The 17,262-nt window shown below is 35.8% G+C and overlaps 1 protein-coding gene across 6 annotated transcripts in view; it reads left to right on the top strand.

The window, feature by feature from the left end:
- The first annotated feature begins 612 nt into the window (after positions 1 to 612).
- Positions 613 to 17,262, top strand: part of gtdc1 (glycosyltransferase-like domain containing 1) — a 95,194-nt gene continuing 78,544 nt past the window's right edge. For 3 of the 6 annotated variants that reach the window (XM_041262129.1, XM_041262130.1, XM_041262132.1), the window contains exons 1-2: positions 6,570 to 8,531; positions 16,192 to 16,402. In XM_041262129.1, the coding sequence (XP_041118063.1) occupies positions 16,224 to 16,402 (179 nt within the window). In that variant the 5' untranslated portion in view covers positions 6,570 to 8,531; positions 16,192 to 16,223. Of the gene's footprint in view, positions 638 to 6,569; positions 8,532 to 16,156; positions 16,403 to 17,262 lie in introns of those variants that run through there. The other 3 variants (XM_041262125.1, XM_041262124.1, XM_041262126.1) reach the window with 3 other exon arrangements.

Here is a 17,262-nt window from a genome sequence, read left to right as displayed (position 1 = left end):
TTTGAGACTGTCTTTAGTGCTTGGTAAGGTGCAGGACAAATAAAGCAGAATAAGAATAGAGTGCTGCTCCTTAGGTTTAGGTCTAATGTTGGCACAAAACCACAGGAGTTCCCAGTACTAACAATGAGTCTTAGCAGGATCCTCCGCAGAGCTCCCCCACTGCACTCACAGCATGCCATGAAAGTACCGAGTGAGGCTGCTGAATAGAGCGTCCTACAAGCGTGACACCAAACCCTCGTTTTTCTCCCGAATTAAGATGTACTGTGGTATACCAAGGTAAAAACATATACCGGTAAAGCACATAAAACCGTGGTAAATAAAAACTACGGGAAAGCACTGTGAAAACTAAAGCATAACACATTCCCAAATAGTCTTGAAAATATGTAACAAAAAATGTATAAAATTCAATTTTTAAAACACGTCTACGTCTAACAATGCATTAAAAGCTATACAAAAAAATCTTTAAGTGCATACTTTTTTGCAACAACCCACCACACTCCTGTTCTCTGACTTAGACACAGCCGCACAGTCCATTCTCCTGTTGTACGTGCCGTCGGGCGGTGTCTCGGAGTGGGAGGTTTCATCAAGTTGTGACGTAACAGGATATCTTCCTTTTCACGAGCAGCTTCAGGAAGAGGTGAGTCTTTTCAGACATGTCAGAATGGCATAGTGGTATTACTGAGGTGTTGGTTAATGTTTTACGATTAGGATGACATTTTTATACAGATAGGTCTTTTATATTTTTATACACGAAATACCCGCAATGATGTTAAAACGATACAGAATTATGAAGAATGTGACATTTTCTGAGACAAGGGCTCTAAATACTTAGGCAATTAAAGGTTAAGGTGACATAGCAAAGGCGTGGGTAACGTTTAGTATTGAATGATCATTTATTAAGACAAATAATTCTTAATACAATATCAAATGCCTCATTTACCTTCGGTACATCAGTTTTGTAAAAATAGTGAACTTATACTCACATGCTGTAGGTCCAGTGGTATAACCGATTACTTTTTAGGCCACAGAATCCCCGGGTTTTGCTTTGCTCAATCGTTAACGCAAGGGCAGCCAGAACAAGGTATTCTGAATGTGGGGTTGCTGCTATCACTGTGCAGCGCACAGCGTGCTGAAGTACTAGTACAGTTACAATAGTAATCGTAGTAGTAATAATAATATTGGAGAAATGTGTTTTTCGTGAATGCGATATTATAAAGTGGACTTGACTTTAAAAAGGTGGCGAGCAAAAAACAAACAAACAAACAAAAAGCATACCTACCGTATACTTTATAGTTTATATCACTTGTATTGTTTGTTTTGAGCAACATGTGAAGCCAGTAGCTGTTTACGTTTTTTTCATTGTGTTTTTAAAATAATACTAGTGTTATAACAATGCCAAAATCCCAGTTACGTTTAGTTTCAATTACCAGTCACCCAGAAACAGACATTGCAAGATACACGTTTTTACTTGCATTATTTAAGGAATTATTCCATTTTTATTATTTTGTTAACGTCGTAGAAGAAACACATAACTTGTTTCACTTATTGAATGATACTGTACTCTTATGCTTCATAAATAAGTGTACAACGTATTGTGTAACATGCATATGATGGTCTGTATATAATTTCGTTTTTTTTTTTTTTTTTTTTTTTCTATTAAAATGTTAAATGTCCAGAATAGCAGTTTGTTATGCAAAGCAGCAGTGGGTTTACTTGACAGATGATTAGAATGCTAGATCATGAATGTGACTGCAGGGTCACAGCTGGGTACCAAGAACATCACTCATTATGCATTTCTGGGGTAGTGTAATGGGCTGGTAGGCCCAGCATGTGAGTTAAGGAGTAATCATATCTCTTTAATTCTGTGGTCAGTTATCATTAAACAGATGGTCTGCAACAGTGACTTAAACAAATTTGTTTTTAAAGGAAAAAAAAAAGTGATACCTTAGTATCTGTAGAATACAGCTTACACATCAAATGTGTCTTTTAAAGCATGCTACGTCCATTATTAGTTATCAAGTCATGCAAGCAAGTCTGCTTTATAGGTGGTGCAGTTCCAGGTAGATGAAATGTGGGGAAATGATATATATATACCATATTACCATATATACGGCATTAACATCGATTGTATTGGTAGAAATTATAACCTTATTCTGGAGGTGCTGGCCTTTTTGATTGAATTATTTTGGGACACTAGATTTTGATTGACAAGTTTAATTAAACACTAGTGAACAGGGCAAGTGGCTGTTATAATCCTATCACTCAATCCTGAGTACTAAGCACCCTTTATGTAGAACATAAATGTAGATACACACTACCCACTTTTGCAGAGCAGAGAGCTGAATTTCTGCCTATAACTCATGCTTTACCAGGCGTTTTAGAAGACTATTGGAGTCTTATTTTAAGTTCAGCAAAAAAAAAAAAAAAAACTATGACAAATCAATAATTACGTGTTTCAGCTATTGGCATGTCTTTTATGGAAAAAAGGTAAATAGCAGTATTATTTGCAGGGTAATAAAGGCCTACTCAAACTTTCCAAGTGTGTTTTGCGTTCTTGTTAATGCTTGCAACACAATATTATTAATAGTAATTGTAAATATCTGCAAATGCTGCTTCATTGCATAAGGGGATTTTTACTTTGGTTTTAAATATGTAGGTTGATTATTATCCTACGGGGTACATGTTTCAGTCATGATCTTTAGAACTTAATGTTACTATACAATTTTATTTATTAACAATTCAAAATGCTTATGGAAAAGTAATGTAGGTTTTTAAGAACTTTAAAAAAAAAAAAGAAACAAAAAACTTGGTAAAGTGTTATTAAAGAGTTTAGTGATTTTTGGGAGTTTTGTTTCTATGCGTGGGTGTATTGGAACTGGAGATTTGGCAAATGGTAGTACGTCCATTTATTCTGTCTACTTGCACATCATGTAGTAAACATGATATTATCTGGTGCAACTTGTTAGTAATTGTTAAATATGGTGATTGCTGTACTGTTGTTTCTTATAAGTTCTACTTCAAAATAATCTTAAAAATATAAATAAATAAAACAATGAGAAACTAACGAGGAAACCACTCAGGCTTGAGGTTTTATGTCATTCAACGTTGTGTTATTTTTTAATGATCCAGCTTTGTTGTAAATGAACTTGGAGGCATGCTGAGAGTTGGTCACTCACCTTATAATTATTTGCACCAGGAATGAATATCACTCCTGATATTTGATATCAAACGTGTCAGGCCTCTGATCGAGAGCTGCTGTTGGTTGTATAGGTATTGGCTAAAGTAAACCTTCTGCCAGACTGGAAAACTAAAGTGAATTGAGAATATTCTAAAGGAAAGGACATCGTCATAAAGATACATGTGAACTTCATGTAGGAAGGTGTTCATCTCTTTAGCATACATAGGCTATGTTCGGTAGATTGAAGGTTTTTCATCTGTGTTTTACATACATGAGAGGTTTATAGACTGCAGAGTTCAAAATCAGGACACAGAGCACATTTAAACTATAGAAGATGACGAATAATATCCAGCCAGCCTAGTATAGAAACATGCAAACAAAACCACTGATTTTTATAAACCCTTCAATTACTATTATTGTGACCCTTAAAAGTCTCTAAATGTTGAGTATGAACCAGTAATACCCTTTGTTCACTGTTGCTTGTCCAGCAATACCTGAACTGGACTGCATTATAAACGTTAAAATAAATACATCTGACATATATAAGCAATTTGGATCTGAGTCAACATTACACATGAAACTGAGCTGGAGTACAGCAACTTAGCGTGGATGAATACCTCCCACTTTAATGAGTACCGAATGTCACATGATTGGAGAATGCCTTGCATGGTAAATGCACAAGGAATAAACTGACTTGGGCAGCATACAGTTTACATTAAAATACAATCAACCCTGTAGCACTAGTCAATTTAGAACGCTTGACATTTTGAATCTTTTCCAGAACTAGTGTCATGCAAGTTGGAATGGAGTTTAATTTTGGGTATTAAAAAAAAACAAAGAAAACAAAAAAAAAAAAAAAAAAAAAAAAAACTAAAGCAATGTGACATATTCTGCATTTCTTTAGTTCAAATGTTCAGCATTCCAGGACATGCAGTGGGTAGATAATATTAATGTTTTGAGACTAGAACCTGAGGCTATTCTAATGCTCTCACCAAGTTGTTAATTTTAAACAATAAGCTAAGAAGTTTTGCAGTTAAATGGAGAGCCGTTGATTGTGGTCTTTTAGGCATATAGGGCCCTATTTTGAGGCAATTGTAAAAAATAATTAAACTGTTCCGTTTTAATTCTAAAATGGACCATTGGAACAATCAAAACAGGTTTGAGTTGTGATACTACTTTTGAAACAATGCGTAAAAGCAAAAAATGACCTCCATTTTCTGAGATCAAAGCCTTTGAGAATAATGATTCTTAGTCTCTTACATTCAATTATAATGAGATTAGCGTTGTGAAAGTGTTAACATTTCTATATAAAAAAGAAGCAAAATTGTAAAGCCGTTCAGGTACCGTGAAACCCTATCAGTCAACCGTGGAGACCCCAATATCACAAGTGGTTTCTGTGACTTGTTTTTTATTGCTATAACATTACTTTTAATTTGCATTATGACCTTGATTACAGAACCACACTCACACAGCTTAGAAAATAGCCGTTTTATGCTACAGGTTTTATTGGTAATGGTGATATCTCACCCTTGCTTATGTGCCAGTGAACTTCAAATATTACAATTAATATATTAAAAAGAAACTTGTGAGCTTATATTTGTGGTTTAGCCTAACTATGATGGGTAGACACAAAGCTTCTTTTAGGAAAAAGTTTGCAAACATACATCTTGGAAATATTTTATGTTATGCACTATAACCAATAACAAACAACAAATATATATATATATATATATATATATATATATATATAAAAAAAAAAAACTCAGTTCACACTTTGGGAGTTCAATTTTAATTTATGTTGTGGGAATTCTAGAATGCTGATATATAATACAGTAATTGTGTAATTTTATTTTTAAAATATTCATTGAAACCCTGTGGTACTGTTGCTATTTTTTCTGGCTCATGTGACTTCCCTCACTGATATTGTATTTATCTCTGTGAAATTGCACAGGAAAGGCTACAGTTGCACAACCACAAACAGTTGTGTGGGTGTAGTTTTTCGTTTATGAAAGCAGCAGAGAAGACCCTATGAGAATTTACAAATCAGGATCTCAGTCTCTGTGATTTTGACCTCCTGGTAACAAGCAGAGGACATTGCATTATCCACTTAGATGGTGACAAAGGAGTAAGCCTGCCTACAATCACATTGACTTTTACTGTAAAAACTGATTAAGCAATTGGGTGGTGGCCTTTTATGGCCCACTAGAAGCTATCGGCTGAGTCCAGACTGCACAGTGGTTTTACTGTAATTCTCCAGTTGTCTCCTGTGTAATGCAAGATACGTAATTCCAGGAAACAGTTGTGATGACTTCAAAGCCTTATGATACATTGTAGTCCCTGATGTGTGCAAAAGTGTTGACCGCACATTGATACTCCTTGTCCTTAAAATACTGCTATTATTGGAAAATTTGAATGGCTTCTATTTTCTGTAATTAGTTCTTTACCCGGCAGGATATTTTTCTTGATCTGTTGCCTTATTTTATGGGTCACAACATTTTTATTTTGCCAACTTGTACTAATGAGGTAAGACTCATATAGGGTTACGTTTACGCTTTGTAAATTGCTGTTCTGTTTTACCTTACAGTACTTTCTGTAAGATGCTTGGTTTAGTACAGCTTAACTTAGTCCTTCGTGAGGTGCTTTCTGTAGCCACAAGATTCTTTATTGTTATCAATTGATTTTTATGCTGAATGTTAATGACAAATATGTGACACAGTTTAGACTATTTCCAATTTAATTTTAGCCTTCTGACAGCTGCTAAAACACTGAATACAATGCGGGTGAAGCAAATCAAAGCTTGACAAATTAATAAATAATATATTTCAGGTAGACATACAAACTATTTATTATGCATTAAAGATACCTACTACACAGGGTGCGTCCACATCCACTATACTTTCAATACATCTATCCTGTGTAGCTGTTAAAATGTGGAAAAACTCTGGAAGATATATTTTTGTTAGTGATTCAAGTGACAGTGGCATTCAAATTTGCCACTGTTTGGATCAATTGAATAGACCCCAATAATTAGTTAACTGCAGATGTAAGACACGATATGTATTTATATTTGAAACAGCATTCCCCAGAATGAGGACACTGAAATTAACAAGTTTGTAAAACAAGGATGCCTTTAAACTAAACTCATTTAAGTGATCAGTATTCTTCCAATCTGCTGTCTTCTGTGTGACTATTTAAGAAATGTAAACTGATTTCATTTGAAAGATTAGTTAGCCCTGAAGAGAGATTACATCACAGTTGACCGCCAGTGTCAAACTGGATTGAGTATGACAAAATAAATACAGTGACGTTGTGGATGGTATATATATATATATATATATATATATATATATATATATATATATATATATATATATATATAATAAATAAACTGCCATTGTAGAGGTCAATAGATACAATTTTCAGGGGAATTATTTTCATAACAAAATTGCCCACCAACCCAGGCATGAATGTGTACCAACCAATCCCTTAAAATAACATTGCTTTATAAACCTTGGCTAGCACTCCTTTAAATAGGATTCAGGTATAAATTCCAAAAATTATACTTCACAGACTGACTGCACATACAGCAGGTGTGTTGGAAGTTTTGAATAGTGAGGTTGCTTCGATTGAATTTCTTTTTTTTTTGTGATGTAGAACGTGTTTCAGATGAGAGGTAGTTTTAAGGGATATTTATTGTAATTCATTTAGAGGGTAACGGTCTGTTCCTTTTATATTTCACGTCTTCACCATGGTATACCAGTTTCTAAAAAACCTTGTAGTTTATGCAATACAAGGATATGACACCTACATGCAGTGAGCTGCATTACGTTAAGTGGAAGAAAAGGTCACAATAAAACATCATGGGTGCAGTGTATCACAGGTTTGTCCTTTTTAAATGCATTTGTTTTTACCGTTCACTGACAACCTGATTGGAGAGGCATCCATTGTCTTTGAGTTAATTTAGGACATGTGTCAGTAACACAATATTTTAGATGGGTTTCTGAATGACAAAGCACACATTTGTATCATGTGCGCTGACTCACAGCTTATTGTGAAATTGGCCTGTTTATTCTTATCGCTTCAAAGTTGTAAAACAAAACTCAAGATACTCAAAACATGTGAGACGTTGCAGGTCGACTGTCAGGCTTTTCATTTCAAAATCAAACAGTTTTCAGTTATGGTAAAATTAGTCCATGATATCGTAAGACTTGATTGTCACTCTTCATGGGGTTCCCACTAGCTGGATGAACTTGTTTTCAAACTAATGCTGTTTTGTATCATTATGTAAGAAATACATAACAGGCATTAGTAAGATCATGTTTGTAACACACATTTGCCCATCACTGCAGAACATTTAAAATCGAAAAGGTTATTACAAATAACTAAAACACCAGGATCCACATTTAGCATAATGTGTATGTAAAAATAGGTGTGTCATACAGCACATGCCTCAGTTTTTGCATAATAAATAGCATGGTACAATATCTTAGTAATTTACATTTATCATTTTGGAGTTTCTAGTATACTGGACTTAAACAGAGTTATCAATGTATTAAAACGTGCCATCAAAAAAAAAAAAAAAAAAAAAAAAAATAGAGCACTATAAACATCACATATTTACTGATCTAGTATGTGCTATCTGGATTACTTAATTATATATACTGTGTGCAGCATTACATGTATGGAATGTTCCTCCGGGTTTGTCAACTGCAGTGGCATTAATCAAATATCAATATTTGTATGGAAATAACTATTAATGCTTAGCTAGCACGAGTATCACTGTTGCAATTTCATGTCTGTAACTTACAGATGTAATTTCATACTCTTGTCTTTCATCAACCTCCGACACCACAGTTACCCCTAGTAATATGCTTTAGGGTTGAATTCTGCCCCTCGTCACTGTTTTCAGGAGTCAAACATTATGCATGTTCTAATAAGTGATTCACTCAGAATTGAATATACTGCAGTTGTTCTGTAAGAGGTAATTGCAAATACTTAGAAGTAGGGGAACTGGAAATGGCTACTGGCAATACCCTGTTAAGTGTACAGACACCTAAATCATTGGTAAAATATGTTGTACAGTATAACTATGAAATAGTACAGTACATTGTTATATTGGTTTTTGGTTTAGCGCCACTCATTATATTCCCTAAGAGCATTTAAAAAAAAAATAAAATAAATAAAATAATGGAAATACAAAAGTTAACTAGAAATTGTCTCTACTCTGACAAAAATATATTGTATGACCTAACATAATGACTCTCTTTACCCACAGGCACACAAGTCAGTAAGCTTGTGAAACTCCCAAGTTCTGTTTTTAATATCCGCACAAGCAGTTTTGACTTCACCAAAGGTATGTAAAGTCAGTGTTTTATTCAAGAATGTTAAATACAACACCATTATGATACATATATACAGTAAAACATGATGCTATCTGGTTATAAAAGGACTGAAAATAGCTGCTTATTCATGGTGAATTTGTGTGTCATTCATATTAACTTGTAAACCTCAAAATGGAATGAGGTAACCAGTGGAATACCACAGGGGTCAGTATTAGGTCCTAATCTACATTAATGAATTAGATTCTGGTATAGTAAGCAAACTCGTTAAATTTGCACACAACACAAAAATAGCAGGATTGGCAAACGCTGTTGCAGAAGCAAAGGTCAGTCAAAATGATCTAGACAGCATTCAGAACTGGGCAGACATATGGCAAATGACATTTAATAAAGTGTAAGGTACTGCACGCAAGCAATAAAAATGTTAATTATAAATACCATATGGGAGATACTGAAATTGAAGAAGGAATCTAGGAGTTTGTAACTTACAAATGTCTTTATCTAGACAGTGTGGGGAAGCTATAGAAAAGGCCAACAAAATGCTCGGATATATAGTGAAAAGTGTTGAATTTAAATCAAGAGAAGTAATGCTAAATGTAATGTAATAATGTGTTCAGTTCTGGTCATCTCGCTACAAAAAGGATAACGCTGCTCTAAAGAAGAGCAACCAGAATTATACCTGGTTCAAAAGACATGTCATATAGAGACAGTTCAGTCTGTACGTGGCGATCTTATTGAAGCATTCAAACTCTAAAAGGTATTGAAAATGTCCACCCAGGGGACTTTTTTAACCTGAAAAAAACAAGGACCAGTGGTCACAAATGGAGATTAGATAAAGGGGCATTGAGAACATAAAATAGGAGGCCCTTTTTTACTCAGAGAATTGTGGGAGTCTGGAACCAACTCCCCAGTAATAGTTGTCTTACTACACGGCTATGACATCATAGACCAACTTACTTACCTAATCTATTAATATTACTATGCCTTAATAGTAACAATTATCTAAACAGTGTTTCTGTAGGTAAAAATGTCAACATACAACTGAAACAGCGTTTAAATCACTCAACAATCTTTTTTTTTTTTTTTCCATCTATGTCACTAAGAATTACAGAAAAATTGGCAAATATACTGTGGTATTTATTTAGTCAGAGAACAGAACAAAGAAAACTCTCAGGCAAGCAGTAGCAGTAACACTATTCAAAAGCCATCTGAGAAGTCTCACGCAAGTCTCACTCAGCATACTGTATATGCAGCAGCTGCATCTACTTATTAAACTAATAGCGCCTTATAAAACTGACTAGCGAGTATGCAATATTTAAACTCACCACTACCCTCCAATTTCAGAAACATATTTAAAACAAAATTAAAATCTCTCCTGCTCTCTGCTGACACAACCGTTGGGCTTTTAAACAAGGTCGGGTTCGGTATAGAATTCTATTGTGCTCACCACGGACGGGAGGGACTGCAGCACTGCAAACTGACACGGAAGTCGTTTAGTCCACATATCATCTAATGCTGGTTTACAATCTAGGGAAATTATGCTGTTTACCAGCATTGCTGTGAAAACAGCCTCAGAAATTATTGGTCAGCTTCTCTTGAAGACCACAAAGCCTTGAGTAGGATCATTTACAAAAAAAACAACAAGCAAACCACCCGGAAGCCCCTCCCTTGAGTGCAAATGCTGTGCAGTGTTTGGCTGTTCCTTCAATCTTCCCTCAGAAGTGGGAGATCAGTCTGCATTTAATTCACAAATGTAATTTCATCACGACAAATGTTACTATAAATGTCAATGTTTACGGGAAATAAAAAAAAGTACAAAATATATGTTACAATCAAACAGTCTTCAGGAACTATTTTCTCAGTGGAAGGATACATAATATATTTCCTTTTTTTTTCCTCAAAAAACCCAGTTTGTGTAATTATTTTATTTTTTTTTTTTTTGCCATTTTATAAGCGGATAACCCACTCCAGTGTGTGCGGCAAGACAATTCTTACCGCACTTCCTGGATTGTTGAAGGCACTTGGCCTGCGGCCTCGTGCCTCGCAATGGACCCAGGGCGTGCGGTAAGCATTGTCTTACCGCACACCCTGTCGTGGGTTATTTCTTACATATTTGTTTCAGATTGTTACTCTGATTTTCCCATGAATGGTTTACTTATATCTATTAGAATGATCCTTCAACAATGAGATTGCGATAGTCCATAAAATAACAACCTTGAAATTAGACATTTAATCTGTGAACATGATATAGTGTTTTGCTTCAAAGAGAGACCCATAAATTCATCAGAGGTAGGTAAGGATTAGATTGCAATGCCCAATTCCTCTAATACTCATAGCTGATTCCTTTAATATGCAAATTTTAGGTATGGAAAGATCTGATGCTTTTATTTAAGAAATATGCCCTCAGGCAATAGTGGTGTGTTCTGTTTTAGTATGAAATAAATAGTGGTTAAAAAGGATCACATGAGTTTGTATCTTAGAAGATGAAAAGCTAATTGATATGAATAATTTATTGTGATGCAATATTTTATAGAATTCAAACAGTAAAAAAATAAATAAAGCAAGTTCAAACATTTTATCTGAAAGATGCATCTATTATGTAGAACCTTTAGAATATTCATAATAATTTGTTTTATAAAATCCCAGTTTATTTAAAAAAGTCCAAGTTTTTTTTTTTTTTTTTACTACTTTCCATTATTATTATTATTATTATTATTATTTTTTTTTTTTTAAATATTCATATATTTGTGTTCTCGAGGTATTGTTGTGGCCATTTAAGTCAATCAGTTAGAAATGCAAAGATAATGTAGGTGGTACAGTAAACCATTAATCAGACCAAAAAGAAAACATTTGGAAATACACTAGTTTGGAAGATCACATATTATTCTGAGGTGGTAAAGCAACTACAAACATCAGTCTGAAGGAGAAAACCCCAGAAAGAGCCTCTATAAACTGCTGTTTGACACCTGAAGTGTTTTGTATTGCGAAATATTTACAGACGTGGTTGATATTCTGTCGATTGTACAGATCCTGATTAACACTAATCTTGTACTAACTTACGTTACCATATGTAAGGTAATCCAAGATTAGTGCTAACCGGGGTTTGAGAAACGAGAGTTGTATTAATTTAAAAGAAACTTATATAAAAGTCAATGACAAATGTTTCGACTATAAGTCTTAATGTGTTCTATGCTGCATGGCTACAATGCTACCTGTTATTTATCTGTCTTATTTTACATAATGTTTTGCCTTGTGCATTGCTTGCTGTCATTATGAAATGTAAGTTGTTGTGTGTTTTTTTTTTTTTTCTCTCTGCCACGTCCGACAGTGCATGCCGAAATTATACAATTGTTATGTAAATATAAGTTTCAGAGGTCAACCAATACAATTACAATAGGACCGCATGTGACTATAAAAACACTCAATGGTGGAATATGTAGTCATACTAAAATAAACAATTTGACAAATGTTTCAACTAGAAGTCAAATTGAATACATTGAGAAACTTTTGCTGTTGAATCGTATAAGTCTGTTGATTTAACTCTGTCAGTGTAAGCATATTTTGGAAGACTGTGCAGCCTTACCTAGCAAATGACAGCACCGTGTGTGTGTGTGTGTGTGTGTGTGTGTGTGTGTGTGTGTGTGTTGTTTTTTTCTTTTCTTTTACTTTGTACTTGTGAAGTAAATTAATAAGTATTAAGACATTTCATTGAGGGCTGTATCAGTTCCTGTGTGGGTTATTGCTTGTTTAAACCTGCAACTCTACTCTATTACTGTTGTTTCTTACCTAGAATTTTCTCTTGTACAGTGTGTGATAGCAGTTCATTAGTTTTGTGGCTCAGAAATGCTTAGTATAATTAAAGAACAGTGTAAATGTTTTGGTAAGTCTTTAGTTTGTCTTACATATGGTAACCTTTGTTTGAAGAGGTGTGACACTGGGGATTCCCTAATGATTCAGATATATGAGTAGGAGTACAGTGCTAACCCTATGTAGGTCCTCTTTGACGCTGTAACAACACATATATGAAACTGTTACTTTTAAATGAGCGAGATTAAGGGTAGTGGGTGCAACCCATTTCATTTTAAAACACCCACTTTTAACAACTAGTGGGAAGCCCCCCAAAAAAGTGTAATTCTCTTTATTTATTTATTTATTTATTTATATCTATCTATGCTAAGAAAAGTCTGGGCATGTGGGTAATGTTTGGTTAAACACTGCATCACAACTATTTTGAAGGTGCCACAGATTGAAATCTGACTACAGTTAGTAGTAAGCTTGGAAACAATGTAGGCGAACAATGAAGTTTTAACTACCCACCTGTTAATTGTGGGTTTAAACTTAATCATGCATAATAGAGCTTCGTGAATTTTCTTACATTTCCAAACAATAATCAGATTTTGTTTTCTAAATTGAAATTGCCTAGGCATTCTGTTCCATATGAAAGTAACACTTTCATGTACTCTCTGTAAATGAATGTTTACAAGAAGTGGTGTCTCTGACAGAAATACAATGAGTTCTGGTTATAAATCTCCTTCTCAACCTGTGAGGGTGCTAAATAGCGAGAAGAAAAGTATCTGGACGGGCTGGGCTGATAGTTCGTTTCCAAGGTCGGGAAGTCGGTCAGATTGGATAGAAGCGAGACTCTCAGGTAAACGAGGTAGCAGCTGCAAGCTATAGACGCAGCTGAAATCATTTACCAAGGAATCATGTGGGGTAGCATAAAAGGGGCCAGAGAAACGCTAATCTTTTCCCGCTTGGGGTTTGCGCTTTAAACCTGGAAGGACTGAGAGCTGCAGTACAAACTGCTGAGGAAAATTCGTGAGTGTTTGTTTGTTTTGAGTGTTAGTAATTGTCTTGTTTATTGTATCACTAGACGGCTAAACACATTCCAGAGTTGTCGCTTTTGGGCCAGCACAAGCCGGAACTGCACTGCACTAACTGTCACCAAATAACCTGTTATCACCCACCACGAGCACTAATACACGCACCCGGGACTGGTGACCGTGTTTTAGTATTGTGGGGCGGATAACGTTTATTGTTGGGGACTGTAAACCCGTTTGTTTGGCTCTGCCCATTACACGTTGTGTATTGCCGGAGCGTTTTTCTTTTGTTGGTCACAAGACCCGGATTACAATTAAAACCACTTTCCTACTGGATTACAATTGTTTGCGATTCCTTTAGCACCGCATCACCTCTACACCTGTTCACAATCACAGGTCAGATTGCCACAGTGGCTCATATTGTTTTCTGAATAAAATTGCTTTTTGATATGTGTCAGTGTTTGTCTGTGTTTTACGTTTCAATAATCAGCAACATCAAGTTTGCATTTTAGGATTTATGGGCAACAAATATTTAACAACCAGTACTGATGGCAGGGTGTGCGTTGATGGTATTTGCCACTTTTTTTTACCACTCATTTTTTTAAATCTTTTTAATTTCGGTGGTACTGCATTGTTAAATTTGAGTGAGGTCATTCTAGGTGAAGCAAACACCGAGTACAGACTCTACATTTCTCTAAGTCAGGCAAGTCCGTATTTCAGAAGACTTGCACAAAATTATTGTTCAGACAGTGCTGCTGGCAATTACAGATAACTGTTCTGTACAACTGTGGCTTAAGGTCATGGAAAGCAGCAATAATTATTTTTTTATTGTATTTGATTTGCTTCTGAGATGTTAATAGATTGGTTTGAAAACACTGTAACAAAAGCAGGCTTTAGGTGAATGTTCTGTAGAATACAGAAGGTGAAACATGGACTCTGATTGGCTGAAAGATCCAGAGTAGTCTGTAATATGTACTACAGCTGTAAATAAAGGGTTTTTGGTGACACATATGCTAGCTCGAGTGATTTAGCGATGCCATCAAAATACAAGACGGAACTACAGCCTTAAGTTCTCCACACACCAGATGCAATGTGATTTTTTAAAATTGGTGATGAGACATGACCATACTCATCAGTGACACAGAGGCGATGCGACAGGTTTGAAAACTGCCAGATCTATACAACTGTTCAAAATTGCTATTGACATAAATATGATCAAGACTGGTACATATTCGTCAACATGATGTGGAAGTTAGCAATAAATTATATATGGCAATAAATCATACACACCAGGCTTATCCAGTTCCTTCTAAATGTACTCCCATATATTTTCTTTCAAATCTGTATGTTTATAATTGTGATGCCCTTTGTCATAAAGCTCTGGGTATTTTCAATGACAAGTATTATTGTTTTCTCTGTCATTTTGGATACTGCTTCACCATGTGCATTGAAGCTGTTCTCTGATTGCTGAATGCTCTAGTTGACACATGTCATACTGCAAAAAATAGGATTCAATCCTATTTATTTCGTGCTTTCCAGTGCCGCTCCTGCATCCCTTGTCGCGTTGCGTGTGGTGTGAAAGATATTTATCAGAAGTATAGGTTCTGCTTGTCACATTGCGTCTGGTGTACATTCTTGGTATCGTTTGTTATAATGAAATCTACGATTTTGTCACAGAGGTCATGGAAATTGTGAATTTGAAAAAGTCAGTGAAATCTTAGAAATGGATGTAAAACACTTTTGATTAGACACTTTCTATATTTCCTTTAAAAATGCAGTAGGTCATGCACTGAAAATACAAATCTGCGAGTATCTGTAAGTTGTTTGGTTATGTACACATGCAGCATTTACGTGTAGCTATGTAGGTCAGCGAATGAGATAGATTGCAAGCATGTAAATCGGTGGCAGCTAAAATGCAAAACAAATTGTGAGTGAGCTGTTCAGGTGACAGAACAACAGAAGTTTACCAGACTTTATTTGCAACATTCTGTTTGTTTCAGAATCATGGAAAACTAAAATCCTGGTTTATACAGTACCTCTGTTGCAGATTAAAATGATACGTCGGGCGCAGACAGCTAGCTGTGCAGCTTCACTATGTGCTGTGCGGGACATATCGTGTTGCAGCCCTTTTGACTGCAGCTGGTGTTCATACTTTTAAATAGACTGCATTTGTGAAATTTGATAAATTGACATTTAAGTAGATGTGCTGAGTTTGTACCTCAAGACAAGAGGATTAAAAAAATCTAAAGTGACATTGTTGTACATTCAACCAACAGAGAACCGGAAAGGGAGAATTTCAAACATTATTCAGAGAGATGTGGGTATGTGACAGTGAGAGATATTTTAGAATGACAGATTAAAGGGTGGACAATCTTTTCCAAAAAAGACGGACATCGTAAGATTGTTGAATACATAATTCTGACTTTTCGCACAGGTTCGGAGACCCTCGATTCAGACAAATAATTATGTCCAAAGTATGTACTGGAAGTTATGCACTCTAACATTTAACCTTGTCAGTACTCAAAAGCAATAGTCTTTATATTATTGGTTTTGGTGTACTATTTAAAAGCATGTATGTAATAAATTGTTTAAATGTTGTTTAATTGTGCATTTCTGAACTTCTTTTAATTTAGTTGCACATGATGTAGCACAAACATATTTGGCTGAAAATTAGAACAATCCTTGGTGCTTTCATATGATTAATTTACATGAACAGACAGATATAAGCAATTTATGTTTGTACTTACTTAGTTTGTGTTTTTATTGTACTATTCTCACCAGAAAGTAATTCCCTTTTTTCTTTTTCTTTTTTTAAACAGTTCATGTTTTTTTTTTTCCCTTCTCTACAATGCAGTTACCTTCCAAGTTTGAAAGCATCCTACCCTAATGAGTATACTACTGATCGAAGCTTTTTATGGGGGCTCCCACAAGCAGCTTATTGACCTGCTCCAGAGAAATGTTGAGGACTGTGTTACTTATACACTGCCAGCAAAGAAATGGCACTGGAGAGCACGTACAGCTGCTATTTACTTCATGCAGGCTGTCCCAGTCAGTGGCAGTTACAGGTAAGTGCAATTATTAAATAGGAGAAGGCATGTTACTTGTGTTCAGTATCCCAGGCAGTCTTTATAACAGCGATCTAGAGCATGCTCTGTGAATCTTATATTCTGTAGTTCCCTTTCAAGTATGAAGTGTAACCATTACTGTATGGGTATTTACCTCCTAAAGACCCTGGAACCTGAATAAAATATATCAAAGTGCTCACAGAGCCTGTGACGCAGTCATGGCCCGCCCCCCGAGGGCGTAAAAGTACTGCACTCACCACCGCGATATTGTTCCTTTCAAGACTGACCTGACGGACGTGCCTTGTTCAATACTTGTTACGTCTATCTGCTATATATTTCGCATTTATTGTGTTTTTACACAAAATGTATGTGATATTAAAATAATCACTGTAATGGTTTTCACTAATTATGCTTAATTTGTGCACTACAGCCTGTTGCTTGTTACTCCCCATTGCGGCCTTGTGCCCTGCATGAAGCTATCGACATATTCACTCCTTCCCACACTGCGTTGCATGCTTGCATCATGCCTGGGTTTTATTCCTGTGAAACATGCAAGGCCAGTCTGCCTGTTGAGGACAAGCATGGCAGATGCTCTTCCTGCCTGGGGCCAGAGCATGCCAAGGAGGCACTGTTGAACCACGGTTTTGTGCACATTTCTCTAAGCGCGTGCAGGATAAACGTCTCCTGCAGCTCTACAGAGAGCACTGCGTCCCTTACTCCTGCACAGCACTGTTAGAGAGATGGCTGTGTCTTCATACCATGGCTCTGAGCCAAGGGAGGCCGGGCGACGCACCGGGGAAAGTAGCCCACACAGGGACCCTATTTTTACTGTCTTCCTCATCTTCCCATGCTTCTCATTC

The sequence above is a fragment of the Polyodon spathula genome, chromosome 10, assembly GCF_017654505.1.
Source record: "Polyodon spathula isolate WHYD16114869_AA chromosome 10, ASM1765450v1, whole genome shotgun sequence".
Taxonomy (NCBI): Eukaryota; Metazoa; Chordata; class Actinopteri; order Acipenseriformes; family Polyodontidae; genus Polyodon; species Polyodon spathula.
This window is presented reverse-complemented; position numbering and strand designations above follow the sequence as displayed.